The following is a 22,064-nucleotide window of genomic DNA, read 5'->3' on the forward strand; positions in this document are numbered from 1 at the left end:
AGTTTAGCTTTGCTAAGGGACTAGCAAAGGTTAAGCATGGGAGAGTTTATTGACGGAAGTTAACGACCATTATAAATCGTCAATATAACATGTATAAGGGCATAAATATAATCATGAACGAAGGTGTAGGGGTTTAAACTAACAAATTTCATGAGTTTTAGTGAATCTGTATTTTCTGTAGGGTTTGTCCAGAAAACCATCAAGGTGGACCTACATGTCTGATTTCATCATGCTTATTCATAGAGAAACGGACACCAGAAGACTCTAGAAGACTCGAAAGGACTCCGCGCCGAGGTAGAGAGGCAGAGACTGCCAGGCCACCCAACCCCCTAGGCCCACATGTCAGTCCCTCCTTCAAATGTTGGTTCTCCACCGCCTCCTTGGTTGCTTCTACACCATCCGTTAAGTAGGTTTGATCCAAGGGTTCACGTTGGATGCTCCGGGCTATATATACCAGCCCCTGCCACCCCCAGGCATAATAACTCCAGTCATCAAGTCATTTGAGAAGACAGAAACCCTAATCATCCTTAGAGCTCCACCATATTCTAGGGCATAGCTAGTTGGCTAGGTCTAGAGGGAGGCAAGCAGGCTTCACTTAGATTCCCGATCTTGTCAAGAGCGTGGTTTGGTATAATCTTTGTACCCCCTCTCTTTTGTACCTCCATTATTTTTATATGCTAGATACAATTGTTATGGCAATATTAATATTCATCTGATCCATGTTCTTTATAATGTTCATCGTCTACTTTGATTATTAGAATATCATCATGTCCATGCATAAGTTCGTATAGTGCTCACTCTAAGGTACCATGGGTGAATGGTCGACATTGTGTAAGCATGGTGCTTATATGTTGTTTACCTATGGATACACCCTATATTCTGGGTCATGTGGTAGCTCGCGGATATGACACTCCCGTTGAGTCTTTTGTAGTCCACTCCACGAATATAGACGCATGTAGGGTCCAGTTACGAAGGAAGAACAAGCTTGTTCTTAATCTTCCTTAGTAATATCACTTATGTGTACATATGAAGATGATTTTAGCAATGACTACTAGGTATAATTGCACCATTCAATGTATGCTTTGACTTGTAATTAAAAATGACTTAGGAATTATTCCTCTAATATTCGACTTGACCATGCTAATGCCATAGAAAGGAGTACTCTAAGTGATTTATCATTATCATTGAGCAATACTTATCATATATATATCTTATCCTTTGACTTACCCCTATTATGAGTAGAATATTGGTTATGGTTTACTTTTCCATCAATAGTATAAGTTATCAATACATGTCCATGCTAGATCTTCCCTATGATAAAAATATAAATAACGATACCTGGAATACTACTGGGTAAAGTGCTACTATGGTATAATTATCTGTGCGCTTGCAGATTTCCTTTTCATATCTATATATTCTTCCTAGTCACATAAATTAATAAACTGGTTAGTATCATTCCAGCACTAATACTAGGTATTACCAACAAGCATCTCTGACATCATCACTAGGGATGACAACCTAGTAAAGTAATGTTAGGAGATGTAGGTAAGCAATAGGTGGCTACTTAAACAAGTGACAAGTTAATAAATAGCAACAAGCATTTCTGGCACCGTTACTAGAGACTAAATTCAACTTTGTTCTTAGTAGCAACGCTAAGAATTGTCAACAAACCCGACGCCTGAAGTAAGCAAGTAGAAGTAGAATTTATCTATCCTTAGACCCTATAACCATAGGAATCCATCTCTACCCTAGCCAACTTTACCCTTGTGTTGTCCTTGGACGAATTTGCTAGAAGAAGTACTTCCGTTCCCTGTGGAAAATACGATACCCTGAATACTTTCGAGTGAAAGCTACTACGGTAATTCTGTGCGCTTGCGAAATCTTTCTGTTCGCGTTAAGAAATACCAACAAGCTTTTTGGCGCCGTTGTTGGGAAATGGTTGTCGTATTTTCTTCAAATCTAGTTGGTCCTCATATCTGTATCTTTTCTTTTTGTTATTTAAAAAACATAAAAATATTTTCACCATGAAAACCACTTCTATCCAATACTGGTCTGCTTCAACGGGTGAGTTTGCTAAGCGACCACCAAAACCAAACCATTCATCTGGCAGCGGACTCCACCCTAGTTGTATAGCCATGGTTCAGGCACAACCCTTCTCTGGGCTTGAAAATGAAAACCCTTGCAATCACATGCTAGAGTTCGAGGAGATGTGTTCATGGCTGAGCATCTCAGGCATGACACAAGAAACTCTGAAATGGAAATTGTTTCCCTTCTCTCTCATGGGGAAGGCGTAGCAATGATATACATTTTTCATAGAAAGTACGAATGGGGAATGGGATGAACTTAAAGACAAGTTTTACCTTACATTCTTCCCTATGTCCCGTACTGACTCTCTACCAAGGGCGATCCTCGACTTTGAGCAGTATGAGAAGGAGTCTATAGGTGCAGCATGGGCTAGGCTTTCAACGTTAATACACGCCGACCCAGACTTGTCTTTACCCAATAGCATATTGCTGCGACTCTTTTGTTTGGGTATTGAGATGGATGCTAATCTATGCCTAGACGTGACTATCAAAGGTCGTTTTACACACAAAACTATGATGGAACAAGTAGAATTCCTTGAGTACTTCATACACATACACCCTTCTTCTATCATAAGAACTAAATCCCTCCAGGCAAAAGTTACGTCGAGTGTTGAGGAGTCCTCACCAGTCGAATCAAAACCTTTAGCATCCTTAGATTCGACTCATGAACCCTCACCCGAACCACGAACAACGAAGGAAAGATTAATTCATCCTTTGGAGTTCCCTATCAAATTTGAGGATTATGACAATACCTCGAAACACTTACGGCACAAAAAGCACACAAAAGAAATTTCCCCCAAGATAGAACCATCAAGGAATGGTTAATGGAAGTAAAACGTTCTTCTAAAGCAATTCGGATTCTTTCACCTTTCACGACCATGCTTGTTCGTTAAGGGGGCTATTGTAGAAGTCCTATACAACCCCATAGTCGGAACTAGCATCATATCAGAATTTATTGGAAAAAATCTTTTGGGCAACATGCCACTAGTCCCAACCAACAAACTTTTCAAAAGTCCCTCGGGACTTATCTTCGAATGTTGTGGAATTACCAGGGTCGTGCCCATTGAAATAAACAAAAACGAGGTTCACATGGATTTCCATATCTTTGCCATCCTTGAGTTTGAGCTTCTCATAGGCCACCCCTTGGACAATCTTTTCCAAGAAAACCTCTCCCAAGGGAGCCTAAATGAAAAGTTTGGAGAAACTGCTTCCGCCACTCACTCAGATATCCCAACAGCGGAGCATCATTGACCCGTTCAGAGAGGTGAAATTTGTAACCCCGTTCGTTCCATTATCACCCTCCCTCAAAGTTAAAACGTGTCCCTCTGGCCATCCAAACATCGTTTTCAATAGTGGACTCAAATCAATGATGCATCCCTTGGGAACAAAAACTCCCGTGCCATGGTCATACGTGAAACACCGACTCTGGAGTCCAAAAGGAGTGATTCCATAGATGAGCATGAAAGTTTTACTTTTGAGACCCCGCACGTTTCATGCTCAATTTCGAAGTATCTAGAGTTCGTTTCACTTAGCATCATGTGTTTCTATGAGGGTCACAACCACCTCTTGATCCTCGTCTAGAAACTATTTGAGAGGATGGTTGTGGATGCATATGTGTATCACAAATATTGCAAATCTTGTGGATGCAATGTGGTACTAACCTTGTAGCTTGAACAAAAATGCTCAATGCTTTGTGGTGAAGCTAGGAACTACACCAACAATGATAGCTGCAAGATGAAATTCCCAAGGTCAAGCTTAAGACCATAAATTAAGCACTATCAGGAGATACCTAGAATTATCATGAGAAATATATATATATATACAATCATAAAAAACAAGATTATTATAAAAAACTAACTTTCTTATTAATCAAAGCAAGAACTTGTTGACAGGATAGTATGCACCTTCGGGTATTCTTGGTTGCTAACCCTTTCAGGTTAAAGATCAAGAAGAACACGGGATATACGATGCCTGAAATCAGGAGACATACGCTGATGATCTTTGGTAATGGAACACACTCAAAAGGAGACCCCGATCCTGCACACTTGACTTTCATACAAAAGTTCAAGTGTGGGGGAGGATGGTGAGAGTCCAAAAGTTCCATACACACCAAAGACCATCTTGCTTAGAAAAAGGCGAATGATGATGTTAGCTCTACCTTGCTATATATATGAAAAAAATTATTTCACCAATTTATTAACTCATGTTTGTCTCCATATGATTTTGCTCATACAAGTTCATGCTTCCGTTATTTATGTCATATGTTCTGGTTTGGATGTATTCATATGGTACATCCATTGGTCCTTTTAAATTAAGCATGGTGCTTAGGTTAAAATGGCCTCCTTTATTCAAAATTAGACATGGTGTTTAATCTTGGTTAATGAACTTTGAGTCATTATCTTCATAAACAATAGAAGTAATCTACAATAGAGATAAATCAAGGCTATGCTTATTTTTTGCAAACTTTACCTTAGCCTTGTTTATGCTAAATGATAAAAAGTTGGGTGAACACATAAAATAAAATAAAATATAATAATAAATAACAAAAAAGTAATAATAATTATAATAAAATTAAGGCTCCTTAGTATTTCAGCTGGTAGAGCCCTTGTCTATTTCTTTTTGTTTTCTTTGTTAAATAAAAGCAGGTACAACAATAAGTGTGAGGGAGATTTCTCAAGCATGACGAACACATATTCGAGATCTCCCACCAACACGTTGCACAAACATCGATTGATCCAACATGTAGAAGGACAGGACAAATGGCTCAAGAGAGGATTGGTTGAACTTTTGGTTTAGTCAAACCACCTCTGACTTAGCTCCTTCTTCAATGATGGTTTGCGCAACACAACCCTCTACTCCCCACAATTTTGAGTTTGAACAAACATGAATCTTCATCACAAAAAACTAAACTCAATTTATCCTTGCTATCTCCTCATGATCAACACTGCCCCGATAAAATTTTACAAACCACACTTCATTTAAAAATTTGAAAAGTGACATGTGCATAACATATTTAAGATAAAAGCTTGCATAAAGTTTGTTCCATATACATACACTTATACTTGTGGGAAAATATTCTAATAGTAAAATCATGTTGACTAAGTTGTTGTGAGGTGTGATATAGTTTTGACTTAGAAATCCTACCATTTTCTATTCAAAGTGCTTGGAGAATTTGTTTTGATAAAAATGTTATAAACCATACTATCACATACTCCTCAATTGGTGAGCAATACCTACCAAAGCCAAACATAACATCTACCAAGTTTTCAAGCCTTCCACATAAGTGCTTGTTATTGTGTTGAGTTAGGTCAAGTCTTGTTGACCCTTGTTGAGAGATTTATCATGCTTCCAAGATCAAGATCAACACCCACATATACATGCTGCTCCTACACTAGGAGTACACAAAAATATGCCTCCATCCACCAAAAATTCTGCTCCTACACTGGGAGTAGACAAAAATCTATTTGTTAGGCAAATACTCCATGTTCTAAAAAGATAAAGATCTCTCTCTAAATATGTGGTTTAGAAGAAGAAACATGGGCTATGCAAAAAGCTTAAAAATGGACACATGAAGGTCCAAGTACAAAAGAAAAAAATGATGAGCACAAGAAGGCTCATGTATGGAAAAGAGAGAGAGAAAGATATCCATGTTTCAAAACAATAAGTTATAGAGAGAGATCATGTCTACAAAAGGAGTATAGTTTTAGTTTACCTTTTTCCACACACATGCACATCTTTATCTAAGAGTATGGCACTTCTCTCCTTGGATCCTTGATTTGACTTTACAACATATGCAATACAAGTATGCTATATTGTTTATCCCTACCTAAAGCTCCACATAAACCTTTTGAGAAGTAGGGGAAAACAAAAGAAGGAAAAACTCTACTATGCCTTGGTAGGAGTTATACACCATTGAGTGATTTGAGAGTGCCATTTGAGGAGTATAAGGTGAACTATGCTTTTCTTGAGAAAAACTTTCAAAAACTCCAAGTTACTAAGATGTGATTTGGGAAGATGACTTTGTTTCAAGAACTGTTCCACTTTTCAACCACCCAATAAAACATGTTAGCTAACACCACATATTCCACTTGTGTAAAGTATGTGTTGGAACAACTTTCATGTACAGCCATATATCTTAGAATGGTATGCTCATGATTACTTTTTTCCTAAGCTTTGCTCGAGGACAAGCAAAGGGGTAAGTGTGGGGGAGCTTGTTGGCGGTCTTTAACGACCAAATACGACCGCCAATTAAGATATAAAAGAGGAGAAACTAGCAAACTTAAGTACATATGCATTTACTATTGACCTAGTTCTACATGTATTTGGAGAATACTATTTTACAGGACATAAACACAAATACATGGAGAAATTCACTGAAAGGCGCTTTCCGATGCTGATTTGTGCAAAGGAACAAGGGAGACGCCCATCAATTAGACTCAACCAGACAAAGCACCTGCCAAGGAGTAATCCAGGTCTAGCCCATAGCCCACCACGCGAAAGGCGATGGCAAGGCGGCTTGGTCAGGGGGCTGCCGACCCCTAGGGGTGGCCGACCCTCCTGCAGCTCCTCTCGTCTACCCCTTCAACATGCGGTGGCATGTGGACATGCTAAGGTGGTGGAAGCTAGGGACACGCCAAGAATAGCTACTGCACCGCCTCTACTCCTTGTATAAATAGAGGGGCACCCCCCCTCTATAACAACACCTTAAGGCAAAGAGCTACACCACAAGAGCATCACTCCAAAGGGCTTAGGCCCTAGTTAGCTAGTAGACTTGGACAAGGAGAGATGTGAGGGAGAGTTCGGGGAAGCATCGGACTTGTCGGTGTCTCCCCGTCTTGTACCTCAACGAACACCTGCGCTATACTTTGTCGGGTTCCCCCGCTAAGTGAGTGTTTGTGGTTCTTTTGATTATGAACTCTTTTGATTAGTTAAGATTTACTCTTATGAACATCCAGCTAGGGTACCATTGCCTCCTCCTCAACTATCTCATCATAGGTGTGGATGAAAGTGAACAAAACAATTTTTCAATAATCATTCCCAATTGTTGGCTTCTAGCGTAAATAGCCATTTGCTCTCAATCATTTTTGTACTCACAGGTCTCCCAACCTAAGTCCAGTTCTTCCATCCCCTGGTCATCAGAGTGCTCTAGACGATGATGATGTGATCCATGGCACGACTGCATCTCCATCTCCTTCTCCTCCAAGGCGGTCTCCCCCACCTCTGCCTCCCCCTCCTTCACCTCCCGCACCACAGAGGCATAAGAGGAGGTCCCCGCCCCCAGTGAAGAAGAAAGCCAGCCATAAAATAAAGCCCCCTCTGAAGAAGCTGCCTTACAAGAAGTCCGATGAGGAATCAATAGCGGCGGCAAAAAAAAGATTGGGTTGCTTTTTGGAAAGATGTAGCAGAGAAGTGTGAACAAAGGAGAAACCCGCCAAAGCCATAGCTCCTAGCTCAACAAGAACTAAGGAGAAAAATAAATGAATGCGAGAAAAGGCTGCGTGAGAGACATAAGCCCTCACCATTATCGGACCATGAATGCTCTCTCGACAAGTCATATAAGGCATCGCAGAAAGCAAAGAAAGCAGGGAAAGATGTTGTATAGCTCAGGTAGCAATCTTTGCAATCTGTCGACCCACTAGTTGTTGACAATGATTATACAAATGCACAAGGTGGTCCAATCGATTTGGAGCAACTCAATATCTTGATGGATGCAATAGGCCTCACACACCGGAACAACTCATCGAGGGGGAACATCGATACCAAAAGCCAAGTGCGTTGATATATTCCGGACCTATAAGTATGGTAGGAGTCTTGTCAACCCTAAGTCCTGGTCATCAATGGGTATGCAAATGTACTTGTTAAACAAGTGTTACTTAGATGTGTGTAAGAAGGGCGAGCAATGGCTTCTTGCTAGAGTTAGATCAGAGCATTACTTCAGTGGCTATGACATTATACATATTGAGTTCAATGAATTACATCGACTATTACACCAGGACGCTCTCGACAAATCTCTCCTTAGCTGCTTGTGTCTATAAGTGATTCTTTCTACAATTAAAGTAACTTGCATGTTAGTTCGGTGTCTATATATAGTTATCCTCGCACTATATATCCTTTTGTACTATATATATGCAGACATGAGATGCTAAAACTCAAAAAATTGGATGACGGATGTTGGTTTCATGGATCCGTATTGCATATTCAAGGACAAAGTTACTCCATATGCTAAATGGTGACCTCAAGTGGAGAAGAATATGTTGAGGTTCTTAGATAACAAACATGATAAGACAATGATACTCTTCCCTTACAACTTCAAGTGAGTGTTCATGTCTTGTGCATATTTTATTTTGCTTACTCCATGTTGACTTTAATTAATAAGTTATGCCTGCGTATAAACATGCAGCTTTCACTGGATACTGCTGGTCAGCGATATGCCTAGTAGTCATATAAAAATCTTTGACTCATTGAGAAAACCTTGAAAAGATTACCAAGATATGATAGATATTCTCTAGTGGTAATTTTGGTCTCGCACACTGTATGCTCTCTAATGCCATTGTATTGATATTATGGGGAATAACTCCATTTATTTATTTTCTTGGGTAGTGCTTGGGCTACGTTCACTAAGAAACACCATAATGGTAATTGTCTCGTGCCTCTAGATATATACTACTATAGCAAACTTAACCTAGGTAGGCGTTTTTCATTATCAGAGGTGGGCAAAGGCAACCACCTCCGTTCAAAGGTCACGGTTAATCCAAGAATAACAGAGGCGGTTGCCCCGCCTGCCTCGGTTAATCGATAAAAAAAACAAAACAAAATCCTAAGCCCGCTGGCAAGCCTGTTCCTGAGCCTATCGATGAGCCCGTTCCTGAGCTCACTAGCCACATCCAGCGATGCAGGATGTCGCCGTTGCCTCCACACCCCCCTGCTTCGGTTCCGCTGGCTGCTCCTCTCCACGCCGGCCTCCTCCTCACCTCCACGCCAGCCTCCTCCTCGCCTCCACGTTGGATCCAGGCGTGGTCAGAGCAGGGGGCGGCCCGCTCACCAGATTTGGGTGCTGCTCGCCTGTGGGAGAAGAGGGAGAGGGAGGGGCACTGCTCGCTAGCTCCTGATCTGCAAAGAGAGAGGGAAGAGTGATGAGACGAAGAGAGGAAGATGGGAGAGCTGACCTACCTCCACGCGCCGCCCAACCCCGCGCCACCATGTGCCTCACACTGCGCGCCTCACGACGCTTGACCCCGCACCCCCACGCCGCCTGGCCGTGCGCCACCACGGCCCCGTGCCGCCCGGTTGCACGCCACCGCCTGCCACCGCCACCAGAGAGTGGCAGGGAGATGAAGAGGAGAGGGAAAGGGAGGAGCCGCCCTGCGTCGTCTGTGGGGGGGATGGAGGAGCCACTAAGGGAGAGGGAGAGGCAAGTGAGGGAGAGAGAAGGACCAGGCTAGGGAGTGCCGGGCTAGGGAGTGGAAGGGGCATGATGGGGGAGTGGGAGGGGTGGCAGGATGGGGAGAGCGAGGGGAGGGGCATGGCTAGGGAGTTGGGGGCGCGACTAGGGAGTGGGAGTGCCAATGAAACCCTGAAACTCTAGTATATATACAATCAGCGCGATATGGGGCCGAGATGGGCTGCCTGTTGGGCCATTATTTATGGAGGCGAGCGTTATAGTGTAACCACCTCTGAAAATGGATTTAAGGAGGCGATTGTTATAAGACGACCGCCTCCGAAAATAAACTATTTTTGGAGGCGTTTGTCTTATGATGACTGCCTCGGTAAATCGATTTTACGAGGCGGTTAATTGTGACCGCCTTGGTTAATAAAAATGATCGCCTCGGTTAATCCTGGGCATTAACCGAGGTGGTTCAAATGGCCGCCCACCTCTGAAGACAATTTCCAAATGCCTCGCAAAAGTTTTTCTATAGTAGTGATAGTCTAATACCGAGTAAGTAATAGCTACGTCACCGCATCTTTATTTAGTTCAATTCGTTATTACCATGCTTCATTGGTTGATGATGATTTTTTTCTCATAAAGTGGTGTCTACAGCAGGAATCGGGGAACAACTTATGTGGATACTACGTTTGCAAGTTCCTCATGCAGTACTCGATGAAAACAAGTGAAGAGGTCCTCAAAGTACGTAAAAAATATACACAATTTATTTATTACCATTGTGTTGATATATATAATCATATATATTCATACTTTTCATTTCATTCGAACTGAAGGTTGAATGGATGCAGCAAAGGGTCCTGCGAACTAACCAGATCAAAGCAATTCAAGAGGCATTGTCAGGATTTCTTATGGATCAGGTCATAGATCCCAATGGCGAGTACTACTATGACAAAAGAAATACTACCTAGTAGCCATACGACTCAAGATTTGGGTTGAATAAAAAATCCCAAGGACATGAGTACAAGCTTTTTGTTACTTTATTATGTACATATTCCATGCATGTATAACCTCTTGAAATATTTGTATATATATGCATATATAGTTTCATACATTTTAGTGTGTTATTTATGTATAATGCTTGAATGAAACCTTATATGTATATATGGATGTATATTAGTAGCGTAGAATTCGTATATGAAAAGCTAATTGAAACAAAAAAAAGAATTGAATTGAAAAGAAACCATAAAAGAAAAATGAAAGAAATGAAAAAAAAGAACATTTAGTACCGGTTGGAAACATCAACCGAGACTAAATGTGCTAGCCCAGAGACAAGGTCTTGGGGCCATTTAGTCCTGGTTGATAATAGCAACCGGAACTAAAGGTCCACTTTCAATTCCGGTTTCCAGAACCGGGACTAAAGGGGAAACCAGGACTAAAGGGGGTTTCCCAACCAGGACTGATGCTCGGTCCTGCACTAGTGTGAGGATCATAAAAAATAACAACGAACACTAATACGACATATCTTTCAAAAAAATCACTAATAAGACATACTCCCCTTTGCCGCAATTGTAACAACACCAAGTTAAACTATTTTTTTGTATTGATAAAATTTATACAAAGATATAAATATCTATCTATCTATGATATCAAATAAATAATATTAGATTTGTTATATAACATATTTTTAGAATACACCTATATTTACTGTTATAAATATTGACACTATTTTTTATAAATTTGAGAAAAAACAAATTGATTAACTATATAAGAATGGAATTAGAATTTAATTCTCTTTTAAAGGGGAGATAGTCTACAGCTAGCTAGCGCTAGCGACACAAATGATCCAAACGGGTGGAGCAGTGGTGGAGCCATCAGGGTATATATTTCATATAAACAAAATTGTGCAATTAACGCAGATGAAATAATCTATAGGACCATATAAATCAATAGCAAGGAGGATTTGTTGTGAATGCGGAAGCTTTTTTCTTTGCTTTTGTAGCTTTCTTTCATAATCCAAGACAGATATGATAACACACCTATTTTATATGTTCTAAATTATAAAACTTTTTTGCTTTTCTAGATTCATACCTTGATATAAGTTATGTCTACTATGTATCCAGAAATAATGAGTATTCCGGCCGCTGGCGCGGTTGAACCCATACTATTGCCACGTCGTGTATGTTAATATACGTCTTCTTCTGTTATATAAATAGTGATTGACGCCATGGCAGGCTGATCACGGATCACTCAAAACCGCTTGCCAAAAACACTGTACTCAGCCAGATCTAGAGAGAGTGACATGGCTAGTGCAGTAGCAGCAGCAGCGCACAACCTGCAGCTCCTTGTTCGTCCATGGCACATCCACACAGCTGCTGCAGCTTCTGCTGCTCGTCTCGTCGCTTCTTCTCTTACTCGTGGCATCAATCAACGTCGCAGCAACGTCTAGCAGAAGAAGATGACGCATCAATAACAACAAGCTGCCGCTCCCGCCTTCGCCTCCCGGGTAGCTGTCCATCATCGGGCACCTCCACCTGGTGGGCTCCCTCCCGCACGCCTCCCTCCGCGACCTCGCCGCCAAGCACGGCCGGGACGGCCTGCTGCTCCTGCGCCTCGGCGCCTTGCCGACGCTGGTGGTCTCGTCCCCGCGCGCCGCGGTGGCCGTCCTGCGCACGCACGACCACGTCATCTCGTCAAGGCCGTGGTCACCGGTCGCCGACATCCTGTTCTACAGCGCCAGGAGCGTCGGCTTCGCGCCCTACGGCGACGAGTGGCGGCGGTCCAGGAAGGTGGTCGCCGCGCGCATGCTCAGCGTCAGGAAGGTGGAGTCCTTCCGCCGTGGCCGCCTAGACGAGGTGCGCGTCGTCCTCGATAAGGTCCGTGAGGCCGCCGCGGCGAGCGCGGACGACGGCACCGGCACGGCGGTGGACATGAGCGAGGTGGTGAGCGCGTACGCCAACGACGTGGTGTGCCGCGCGGTCCTGGGAGAGTCGCACCGGGCGGGAGGGCGTAATAGGATGCTGAGGGAGCTGGTCAACATGAATGTCGCCCTGCTTGGGGGGTTCAACATGGAGGACTACTTCCCGAGGTTGACGAGGATGGAGCTGCTGAGGAGGCTCATCTGTGCCCAAGCCGAGAGGGTCCACAGGAGGTGGGACCAGCTGTTCGACGAGCTCATCGCCACTGTGGGCACCGCCAATTATCCACCGGACACAAGGTTCGCCTAAGAAGTCAAGTTACAAAGACAAAGTTTGGGTTTGTGAGCGTGGCCTACCAGCCACAAAGCTCTTCCACGAAAGTAAGGTGGCAGAGACAAAATTTGGGTTTGTGAGATGGAAAGCTTTTTTTTAAGGAAGTGAGATTGACAAATTAAAGACAAAATTGGGTTTGTGAGAGGGGATTTTTTTTAAAAGGAAATGAGATTACAAATACAAAAAATTCAGGTTTTTGAGAGGGGGAGTTTCACCTGGCCACAAGATATACAGCAGATAATCTGTACTGTATATAATAAAAAAATAAGGACGTTGAAAAAGTTTTAAATAATTCATATAAGCATATACACTACCGGAGACTGTCTAGTTACCGAGTGCCCCGACAATTACCGAGTGTCAAAAGTCGGGGCACTCGAAAAACATTACTTACCGAGTGCCAACACTCGGAAAACATAAACACCCGGTAGTATACCGCTTTACCGAGTACGAACACTCGGTAACCTCAGACACTCGGTAAAACTACAAGTTTACCGAAGGGGTACACTCGGTAAAAACGGACACTCGGTATTGAGGTGCCACGTCACCTAGTATACCAACCGTACGCCAAACGGCGTCACGGCATGACATGTTTACCGAGTGTATAAGTATTTGCACTCGGTAATAATAAAGTTTTACCGAGTGTAAGTGCACAACACTCGGTAAACACTATCTTTTACCGAGTGTATTGGCGCAACACTCGGTAAATTTCAACCAAATTTCTTGTTTTTCCCTTCATTCTTTTTCCTCTATCCACATATGATATTTAGTACTCCATTCCAAAATATGGTGTTTATTTCGATTTATTTACTATATTTCACAAAATTTTCATTCTTTATGAAAATTAGGTACATATCGTGTAAATTTAATTGTAATAATTAAAATCGAACTCGATAAATCACGAGATTGGAAGAATTAACATTGAAGCATACATCTATGTTATAGAAAAATTTTCATAACGTTTCGGAAGTATTTTTACATTCGTCGCTGCCGAACCGGTACATCTCCCAAAGAGACGCTAAACATTCACAATGACGAATAGGATTTCTATTAAGAGTGAAATTCAACATTATGATTTGAACTTGAAATTTTTTAGATAGTAAATAGATGACATGAAATAGTTCATGTGAAAGTTTGGTGAATTTTAGGATTAAATTGGCATTTTTTCATTTTTGTTTTGCATGAAATAATGGATACTTTTACCGAGTGTGACCTCAAACACTCGTAAAGGTTAGCCACGGCCCACCTGTCTGCCACAGTGGGCTGCCTGTCTGCCACTGTATGCACTTTTTACCGAGTGGGAACACTTGGTAAAGGTTAGCCACGGCCCACCTGTCTGCCACAGTGGGCTGCCATGCTTCTGTTTACCGAGTGCCGTAGATCTAGGCACTCGGTAAACATGTACCAGGCCCACATGTTATTGGGCTGCGGTGCTTCTGTTTACCGAGTGCCGTAGATCTGGGCACTCGGTAAACATGTACCAGGCCCACATGTACCAGCCGTTTCTCCCTCAAATCGTGCAGACACACACACACACACACCGCACACGCCTGCGCATCCCCGCCGCACCGCCGCCGTCCCCCGCGCCGGCGCCTCCCCGCCGTCCCCCGCACTTGCGCCCGCGCCTCCCCGCGCCCGCGCGCTCCACGCCGTCGCCGGCGCCTCCCCACCGTCGCCGGCGCCTCCTCCCCTCCACGACCGCCGCCTATCGTTCCCGTTCCTCTCTCGCTCGCTCCCGTGCCGAACTGCCCATTCACACTCACCGTCCGGAAGCTTGCATCTCGCCGGCCGGCGACGGCCATGCCACCTGCTCCCGTCCTTGCGGCTTCCCTGGCCTCGATCTGGCGCCCGAGACGAAGACCACGGAAGGGAGCGCAACGACGAGCTCGACTGATTCCGTGACTTGTCCGCTGTACCTGTACGGCCAGGGCCGCCGCCTTCTCCAGGTGCGCAAAAGAAATTGAATTTTCTGCCCCTTCGATTGCTCGATGTCAGCTAGGCTTGTTTCCCTGGTTCAAAGAACCTTAGTTTGCTTCTTTGTCCTTTCCTGTCCACCAGTAAGCTGGTTCGAATCAAAGTAGTGCCTTAATAAGTTCAGTCGATTGCAACACTGTGAATGAAACGAGGAGTGCTCGTGCAGATCTTGTAGTCGCCAGAGAATGAATGAAGCTCCCTTTTTTAGTTTCCAAATGTGAAGATTTTGCTAGGGATAAAGATGCTGATTCTTATGGTGTGGCCCTTTATTCCTCCCCTGGTTCATTAGTCCAAATATATACTGTTCTTGGTTTTTGGGCACGGCCAGCTTTGCAAGAATAGCACAGCGGTCTGCTGAACCTGATGAAGTGATTGATCAACTCAAATGGACGGCATTAATTCCCGGCCGGTCTGCAATTTCGGCGCCAAAATTATGTGTGTGCTGGCGCGCCTCACCTCATGATCATGCGTGCATGCATGTAAGATCGAGCTGTGTTTGATCAATGCATAGGGCTATATAAGGCAAGCATTCCATTGCCTTTCTCCATCTCATCGAGTCATCCATCTATCCATCCTCCAAACATGGCTACGACACTTGGGGGCCTTCTCCCCGGCGTCTGCGACGTGCTGATGGTAATCGCCGTCGCAAGCGCTGCCTCCAGCGAGGCCTCCTCGGTGGTCGTCGGCCTCGCCAAATGCGCCGACTGCACCAGGAAGAATATGAAGGCCGAGGCGGCATTCAAGGGTATATAGAGTACTAGGAGTACATGCATTTAATTATGCTATAACATTAACAATGCATACTGAATGCTTTACGCCGATCAGTGATTCGGTCAGAAGAAGCCACTACGGGATACTGTGTATACTGAATGTTTATATCTTATTATTTTTACTATTGGTGATTGATGGTGGACTGACTTGTTCTACCCATAGTCTGCAAATTACATAAGTGTAAGTAGGTTTATTTTGTCACAAAGATTGGTGTCTGCACTTCCTTTAGCTAATTTATTTATAGCTCCCTACAGTGACATCATTATCAAGAGTCAGCAATGCTATGACCTTGCAGTCACAGTCCAATAATAATTTTCTCCATTTGATTGATCTAATATTGAGCTGTTTTGATATGATATCACTAGGCATGCACTACTCTGTTCTTAGATTTGAGTAATGCTGTCTGATTATTGTTCTGCTCAGGTAGCTCTCGATTGCAATACCCCAGGATGGTGAGGATCAATGGTGTTGTCTAGCCCGCCATGAAGTGGTCCCACTGGCATGCCGCCAGCGATCAGACTGATCGAGCTGGCAGGTGTTATAACAGCAAGGCCGACCGGGTGATGAAAGAACTGTGGGTACGTGTTCATCGCACTATGCTGATAATAACATCACATTAATTGTATATTACTGACTGTATTTGCTTATAGGATTACTACACCTTGGCGGAGGGAGTACGTAGGGAGGACGCGGATGACGTGGTGAACAGAGTCTGTGTTCACCGAGTGCAGGACCTCTTCTACGAGACAAAGCTCCTGTGCAGAAGAATTTACCATGGCCGCAGAGCACACAGAGTCACCAGAGCGCAGGCAGTGCACCTGCCCCTGACTAAGGAGCAATACTTGACGATAAACATGAGATTACATCGTTTGCGATTAATTGCACTGAAATTGATTTAGGATTTGTCATGTGCTCGTGTACGTGCAGGTGCCTCCTGCTTGGTGTGCGGGGATGGACAACTGCTGGGAGGCCATTGTGGACAAGTGGTTGAGTGAGGAGTACGAGCAATATCATGTCGTACGCTCACGTTGCCGTGCGATGATGCAGGGTTCCTCGCACAAACAAGGCCCCACTACCCTCAAGGAATATGCAGCTAGATATGTACGCGGATTTCATTACGTTGTTGCTATGCTAACTTCTGAATGCATAATATCTTATTGTTGTGCTTCTTCCTGCAGACGCGGTTCCACCCCGGCCAGGAGTGCGCCTCGTTCAAGGCATATGCCTTGGCACACAAGGGCAAGGCAAAGGACCCCGACCTCGTCTACAACCCGGAGGACCCGTCCGAGGCATACAACAACCCGAGCGTGCACAGGCGCCTCAGCGAGTACACGGCGATGGCGAGAGAGATCCATGGGTCAGAATTTGATCCAAGCACCGCTGACCTCAAGGGTGACATCGTCATGAGGTTGGGACCAGGTAAGCCACACGGGCGGTACTATATGGGCAACAGCACCATAGACACGGCCAACACTCAGACACTCGCCCACATTAGAGCCCGGAGCACGAGTTCGAGTCCGGCCATACGCCCACGCTCACAGCCCCAGGTGGTAGCACTCCAGGTTAGTTCTGTTGCATTCGTTGTCCATTCATTTTCTACTCGTTCTTTATTTGCATTCTAACTATGTGATAAATAATTGTAGGCCCAGATTGAAGCCCTGCAGGAGTCACAGCAGGCCTCACAGAGCCAGCTTCAGGCCCTCGAGCTGTCGCACCAGGCCAAGTTGGCACAGGAGAGGGCGCGAGTGCAGACCCAGCTTGAGGCCTTCCAGCAGGCGCACAAGGACTGGTACGAGTACATGGCCCGTTTTTCTCAGAGCATGGGCCAGCCTCCACCGCCTCCGCCGCCGCCGATGATACCGTTGGTGCCTCCACCTCCGCGCGACGGCACTCCTGTGAGTCACTTAGATGCACTCTTCACTTTCGTGTCATATAGAGCTACCTTCGACTTATACCTTAGTTTGACCTACCATAGCTTAGACCTTAGAATTTGCTTTGATCCAGATAACTCACATGTGCAATCTCATTCTAGGGACCTTCTACAGCTGGATCGAACAACGATATGCAGGGTGATCAAGACCTGGACTTGACTCCGTTTCTCCGCTGGCCTCCGACCATCCGACAGGCCATCCGACCTTGTTTGATAGTTTTGTATGTTGAACTGTGGACTTGGTTGAACTTTGTGGACTTTGGACATATGTTGATGGTGTTTGTGGACTTTGCATGGTGCTTGTCGACATATGTTTGTTATTGTGAGTGGATGTGACATTTGTGGACATATATGTGATATATATTGCCTATCTGTCATGTTATTATAATTTCCTGTGATTTTGTTGCTTATTGTGACTGGATATGCACTGAAACAAACAAAAAAAATTCTGTGGACATATTTTACCGAGTGTAGCACTCGGTAAAACAGAGATTCTGTCAGTTTTACCGAGTGTAGCACTCGGTAAAACAGCGAACAGAACCAAATTGGTTCTGATTCTGTGAATTTTGCCGAGGGTGCCATTTTTTACCGAGTGCCGCTTCCCCACTCGGTAAACACTCGGTGCCATTTTTTACCGAGTGCCAGGTCCCCACTCGGAAATATTTGACTACTTTTTACCGAGTGGGAACACTCGGTAAACATTATTCCTGAAGTTTATTTGCGGAATTGTTTTAATCACGAAAATGGTTATTATTTTACCGAGTGTTAGGAGCTACACTCAGTAAACATTATTCAAAAAATTTATTTGCGGAATTATTTTAATCACGAAATGCTAATTTATTTACCGAGTGCTGCTAGTGACACTCGGTAAACGTCGCCGTTAACGGTCAGTTTGGAGGCTGACGACCGTGAAGTCATAATTGTTTACCGAGTGTCATTGTAGCACTCGGTAACTCTCTGCTCCGAGTGCTCCGATATTAGACACTCGGTAAAATAACTTCACCGAGTCGTTGTTTGCCGAGTCCACTTTACCTAGTGTGGCACTCGGTAAAGAGTTTGCCGAGTGTGTAGCACTATTTGCCGAGTGTTACTCACACTCGGTAAATACACAGTATCCATATATATATATATATATATATAATTCTGAAATTTGATCTCTTGACACAGGAGACGTTTCAAGCGAGCATAGAATCATCATATCTGGTACTGGACTACGCCATGGCTGACCTCATGCTGAACAGACACGTTATGGCCAGACTCCAAACAGAGATAAGGACGACGACGCCACTGCTGCTTGCATCCGCAGGAAAAAATCAAGACATGGTGGTGATGGAGGAGGACCTCAGCAAAATGCCATACCTAAAGGCAGTTGTCAAGGAGACGCTGCGGCTGCACCCACCAGGGCCACTCCTTATCCCACGCCTCTCGACCACAGACTGCGACATCAATGGCTGCTGGATCCCTGCGGGAACACGCATCTTCGTCAACGCTTGGGCTCTCGGGAGAGACCCGGCGTCATGGGATAGGGCTGAGGAATTCATGCCCGAGAGGTTTCTCGAGCAGGAAGGTTCTGGTTCTGAAGCAGCAGCAGCTGCCCCTGATATGAAGGGCACAGATTTCGCGTTTCTGCCGTTTGGAGCTGGACGAAGGAATTGCCCAGGGATAAATTTTGGGATTGCCACTATTGAGATTATGCTACCAAATCTGATGTAGCATTTCGATTGGAAGCTTCAGAATGAGGGTACCGGCGGAGGTGTTGTTGATATGTCAGAGGTGTTTGGGATATCACTACACCGAAAGGAGAAGCTCTTCCTTGTCCCTGCAATTCCAGCGTCATCAGGATGATGGCACCAAGACTCGTCCGGCAATGCAAGTGGCGAAGAGTGGCTGAAAGTATTGTCTGGGCGCGTTGGGAGTCTGTTGGGCCGAAAGCGGCTTGGGCCTAGTGGCCTTGTATGGCGTGGTATAAATGTCAGGCTGGTGGTCGAGAGGGGAAAGGATAACTGAATTGCAACTGAATATTCTATCTATTCCCTGCTGTCTTCTCTCTGAATCCTCTTCTCCTTCTTCCTCTGAAACTCTACTCTATCGAATACAACAGTTCATTCGTAGTGATTAATTCTTGTCTGAGAAAGAGAAGAAGTTCGTGTCAATGCGTAGCTATACTATGTTAACACAAATGTGTAGCTATGCTATGTTATTTGCATTTGTCTGTTTGGGCAACGTGGTGTCTGTTATGAACGACGTATAGGAATATGAAGTAAAGAATCAAACCACAGAGGAGACACACGATTTAACGTGGAAAACCCCTCCGATGTGAAGGGGAAAAACCACGGGCACCAGCCAGCAACAATCTCACTATCTCAAGAGTTTGGGTTACACGCCTATGGCGGCTTACAAGAGAATCAAGTCTCCACGAAACCCTAGCAAGGGTATATATACCGTACCGTACCGCGGGGGGCTCCGCCCCCCGCACCCCCCAAACACAGGGGCGAGACCCGATGGGCCAGCTTCAGACTCCGCTACGCTCCGGCCCAAGCCTCCGGTGACGGGCCTCCGCTTCGCTCCGTCAGAAGCCTGGCCTATATCCTGGAGTGAATTTGGAACAACTCCAACAAACTCCACCTTGAGACAAATTCATCTTGTATCATAAATCAACCCTTCATCCTGAACATAACAAAGATAGAAAACCACTGGTGCCAACAATAGTCTCTTGGACTATCCAATTAAACCAACTAAGCTTGAGCACAGCTCAAACTTAGCAACAGGAACAGGCTTTGTCATCATATCAGCAGGATTATCATGAGTACTAATTTTGCATACCTTCAGCTTACCTTCTTCAATCACATCACGCACAAAATGATACTTGATATCTATGTGCTTAGTTCTCTCATGGAACATCTGATCTTTAGTGAGGTAAATTGCACTTTGACTGTCACAGTGCAAACTTATGCAAGATTCAACTCCACAAAGCTCAGCGTACAAACCTTTCAGCCAAATTAATTCTTTGCACGCTTCACAAATAGCCATATATTCTGCTTCAGTAGTAGACAAAGCAACAACTGACTGTAAAGTAGCCCTCCAACTCACAGCACAACTGCCAATAGTAAACACATAACCTGTAAGTGATCTTCGCCTGTCTAGATCAGCAGCATAATCAGAATCCACATAGCCAATAAGACCCTTATCAGTTCTTCCAAACTTTAAACAGGAATCTGCTGTGCCTCTGAGGTACCTGAAAATCCACTGAACTGCCCTCCAATGTTCTTTGCCAGGATTAGACATATATCTACTAACAAGACTCATAGCATATGACAAATCTGGACGAGAGCAAACCATGGCATACATCAAAGACCCAACAGCACTAGAATAAGGAACCCTTGACATGTATTCAATCTCTGCATCTGTACTAGGACACTGAGTAGCTGACAACTTAAAGTGAGGTGCAATAGGGGTACTAACAACCTTAGCATTTTGCATGTTGAAATGCTGAAGAACTTTCTTGATATAATTTTGTTGACTAAGAAATAGCAAACCAGATTTTCTGTCTCTACTAATTTCCATACCAAGAATTTTCTTAGCACTACCAAGATCTTTCATATCAAAACCACTACTCAATAGCTTCTTTAACTTAGTGATTTCAATCTTGCTCTTGGCAGCAATCAGCATATCATCAACATATAACAGCAAATATATAGGTGATCCATTAACATGCTTGATGTAAACACAGCTATCATACTTAGATCTTTTAAAACTGTGTGCTAACATAAATGAATCAAACCTCTTGTTCCACTGACGAGGGGACTGTTTCAAACCATACAAGGATCTCTTCAACTTGCACACATATTTTTCCTTGCCAGGCACTATGAACCCTTCTGGTTGGTCCATGTATATGTCCTCCTCAAGCTCTCCATGCAAAAACGCAGTCTTCACATCTAACTGCTCAAGCTCAAGATCATGTGAAGCAACAATACTAAGGAAAGTACGAATTGAACTGTGTTTTACCACTGGAGAGAACACATCATTGTAGTCAACACCTGGAATTTGACTGTAGCCTTTAGCAACTAATCTTGCCTTATACTTTGGAGGCTCGCTTGGAGATAAACCCTCCTTTCTCTTGAAGATCCATTTGCAGCTGATGGTCTTCTTATTCTTAGGCAAAGGTACAATCTCCCATGTACTGTTCTTCTCAAGAGACTGCATCTCCTCATGCATAGCGGAAATCCAATTCTCAGTATCACCACAACGAATAGCTTCTTTATAGGTTGCTGGCTCATGAACATTCTTCACCTGTTCAGCACAACTCAAAGCATAGTAAGACAAATTACACTCTTCAATAAGACGCTTAGGAGGTGCAATTGTCCTTTTTGACTTGCGTTGAGCAATAGGTAAATCCTCCTCTAACTGCAAAATAGGAGGAGTTTGCTGAACATTATCATGAGCATCATCCTCAGCAACAACATTATCATGGTCACCATGCTCATCAACAGGCTCCACCTGCACACCTGTGTCATCATCAACATGCTCCACCTGCATGCGCATACGCTGCAGCTCTTTTTCTGGAACATGATCTGAGGGCAAACTGTCAGTAAACATCACAGATTCATTGAAAACAACACTCCTGCTCATAAAAGTCTTTCCTGTTTCAGGATTCCACAATTTATAGCCTTTGACTC

The 22,064-nt window shown here is 44.0% G+C and overlaps 1 protein-coding gene and 1 pseudogene across 1 annotated transcript; both read left to right on the top strand.

Annotated features, from left to right (window-relative positions):
* The first annotated feature begins 11,673 nt into the window (after positions 1-11,673).
* LOC136502307 (3-hydroxyindolin-2-one monooxygenase-like) lies at positions 11,674-19,615 on the top strand (annotated as a pseudogene).
* Positions 18,607-19,101, top strand: LOC136501952 (3-hydroxyindolin-2-one monooxygenase-like). Its single transcript, XM_066497459.1, has one exon. It carries the CDS (start codon positions 18,607-18,609, stop codon positions 19,099-19,101), a length of 495 nt encoding a protein of 164 aa, XP_066353556.1.
* Positions 19,616-22,064: the final 2,449 nt, after the last annotated feature.

The sequence above is a fragment of the Miscanthus floridulus genome, chromosome 13 (genome assembly GCF_019320115.1).
Source record: "Miscanthus floridulus cultivar M001 chromosome 13, ASM1932011v1, whole genome shotgun sequence".
Lineage (NCBI taxonomy): Eukaryota > Viridiplantae > Streptophyta > Magnoliopsida > Poales > Poaceae > Miscanthus > Miscanthus floridulus.

Excerpts from the sequence above, each read along its gene's own strand:
- LOC136501952 (XM_066497459.1), top strand. The coding sequence starts at position 18,607 with ATGGCTGACCTCATGCTGAACAGACACGTTATGGCCAGACTCCAAACA.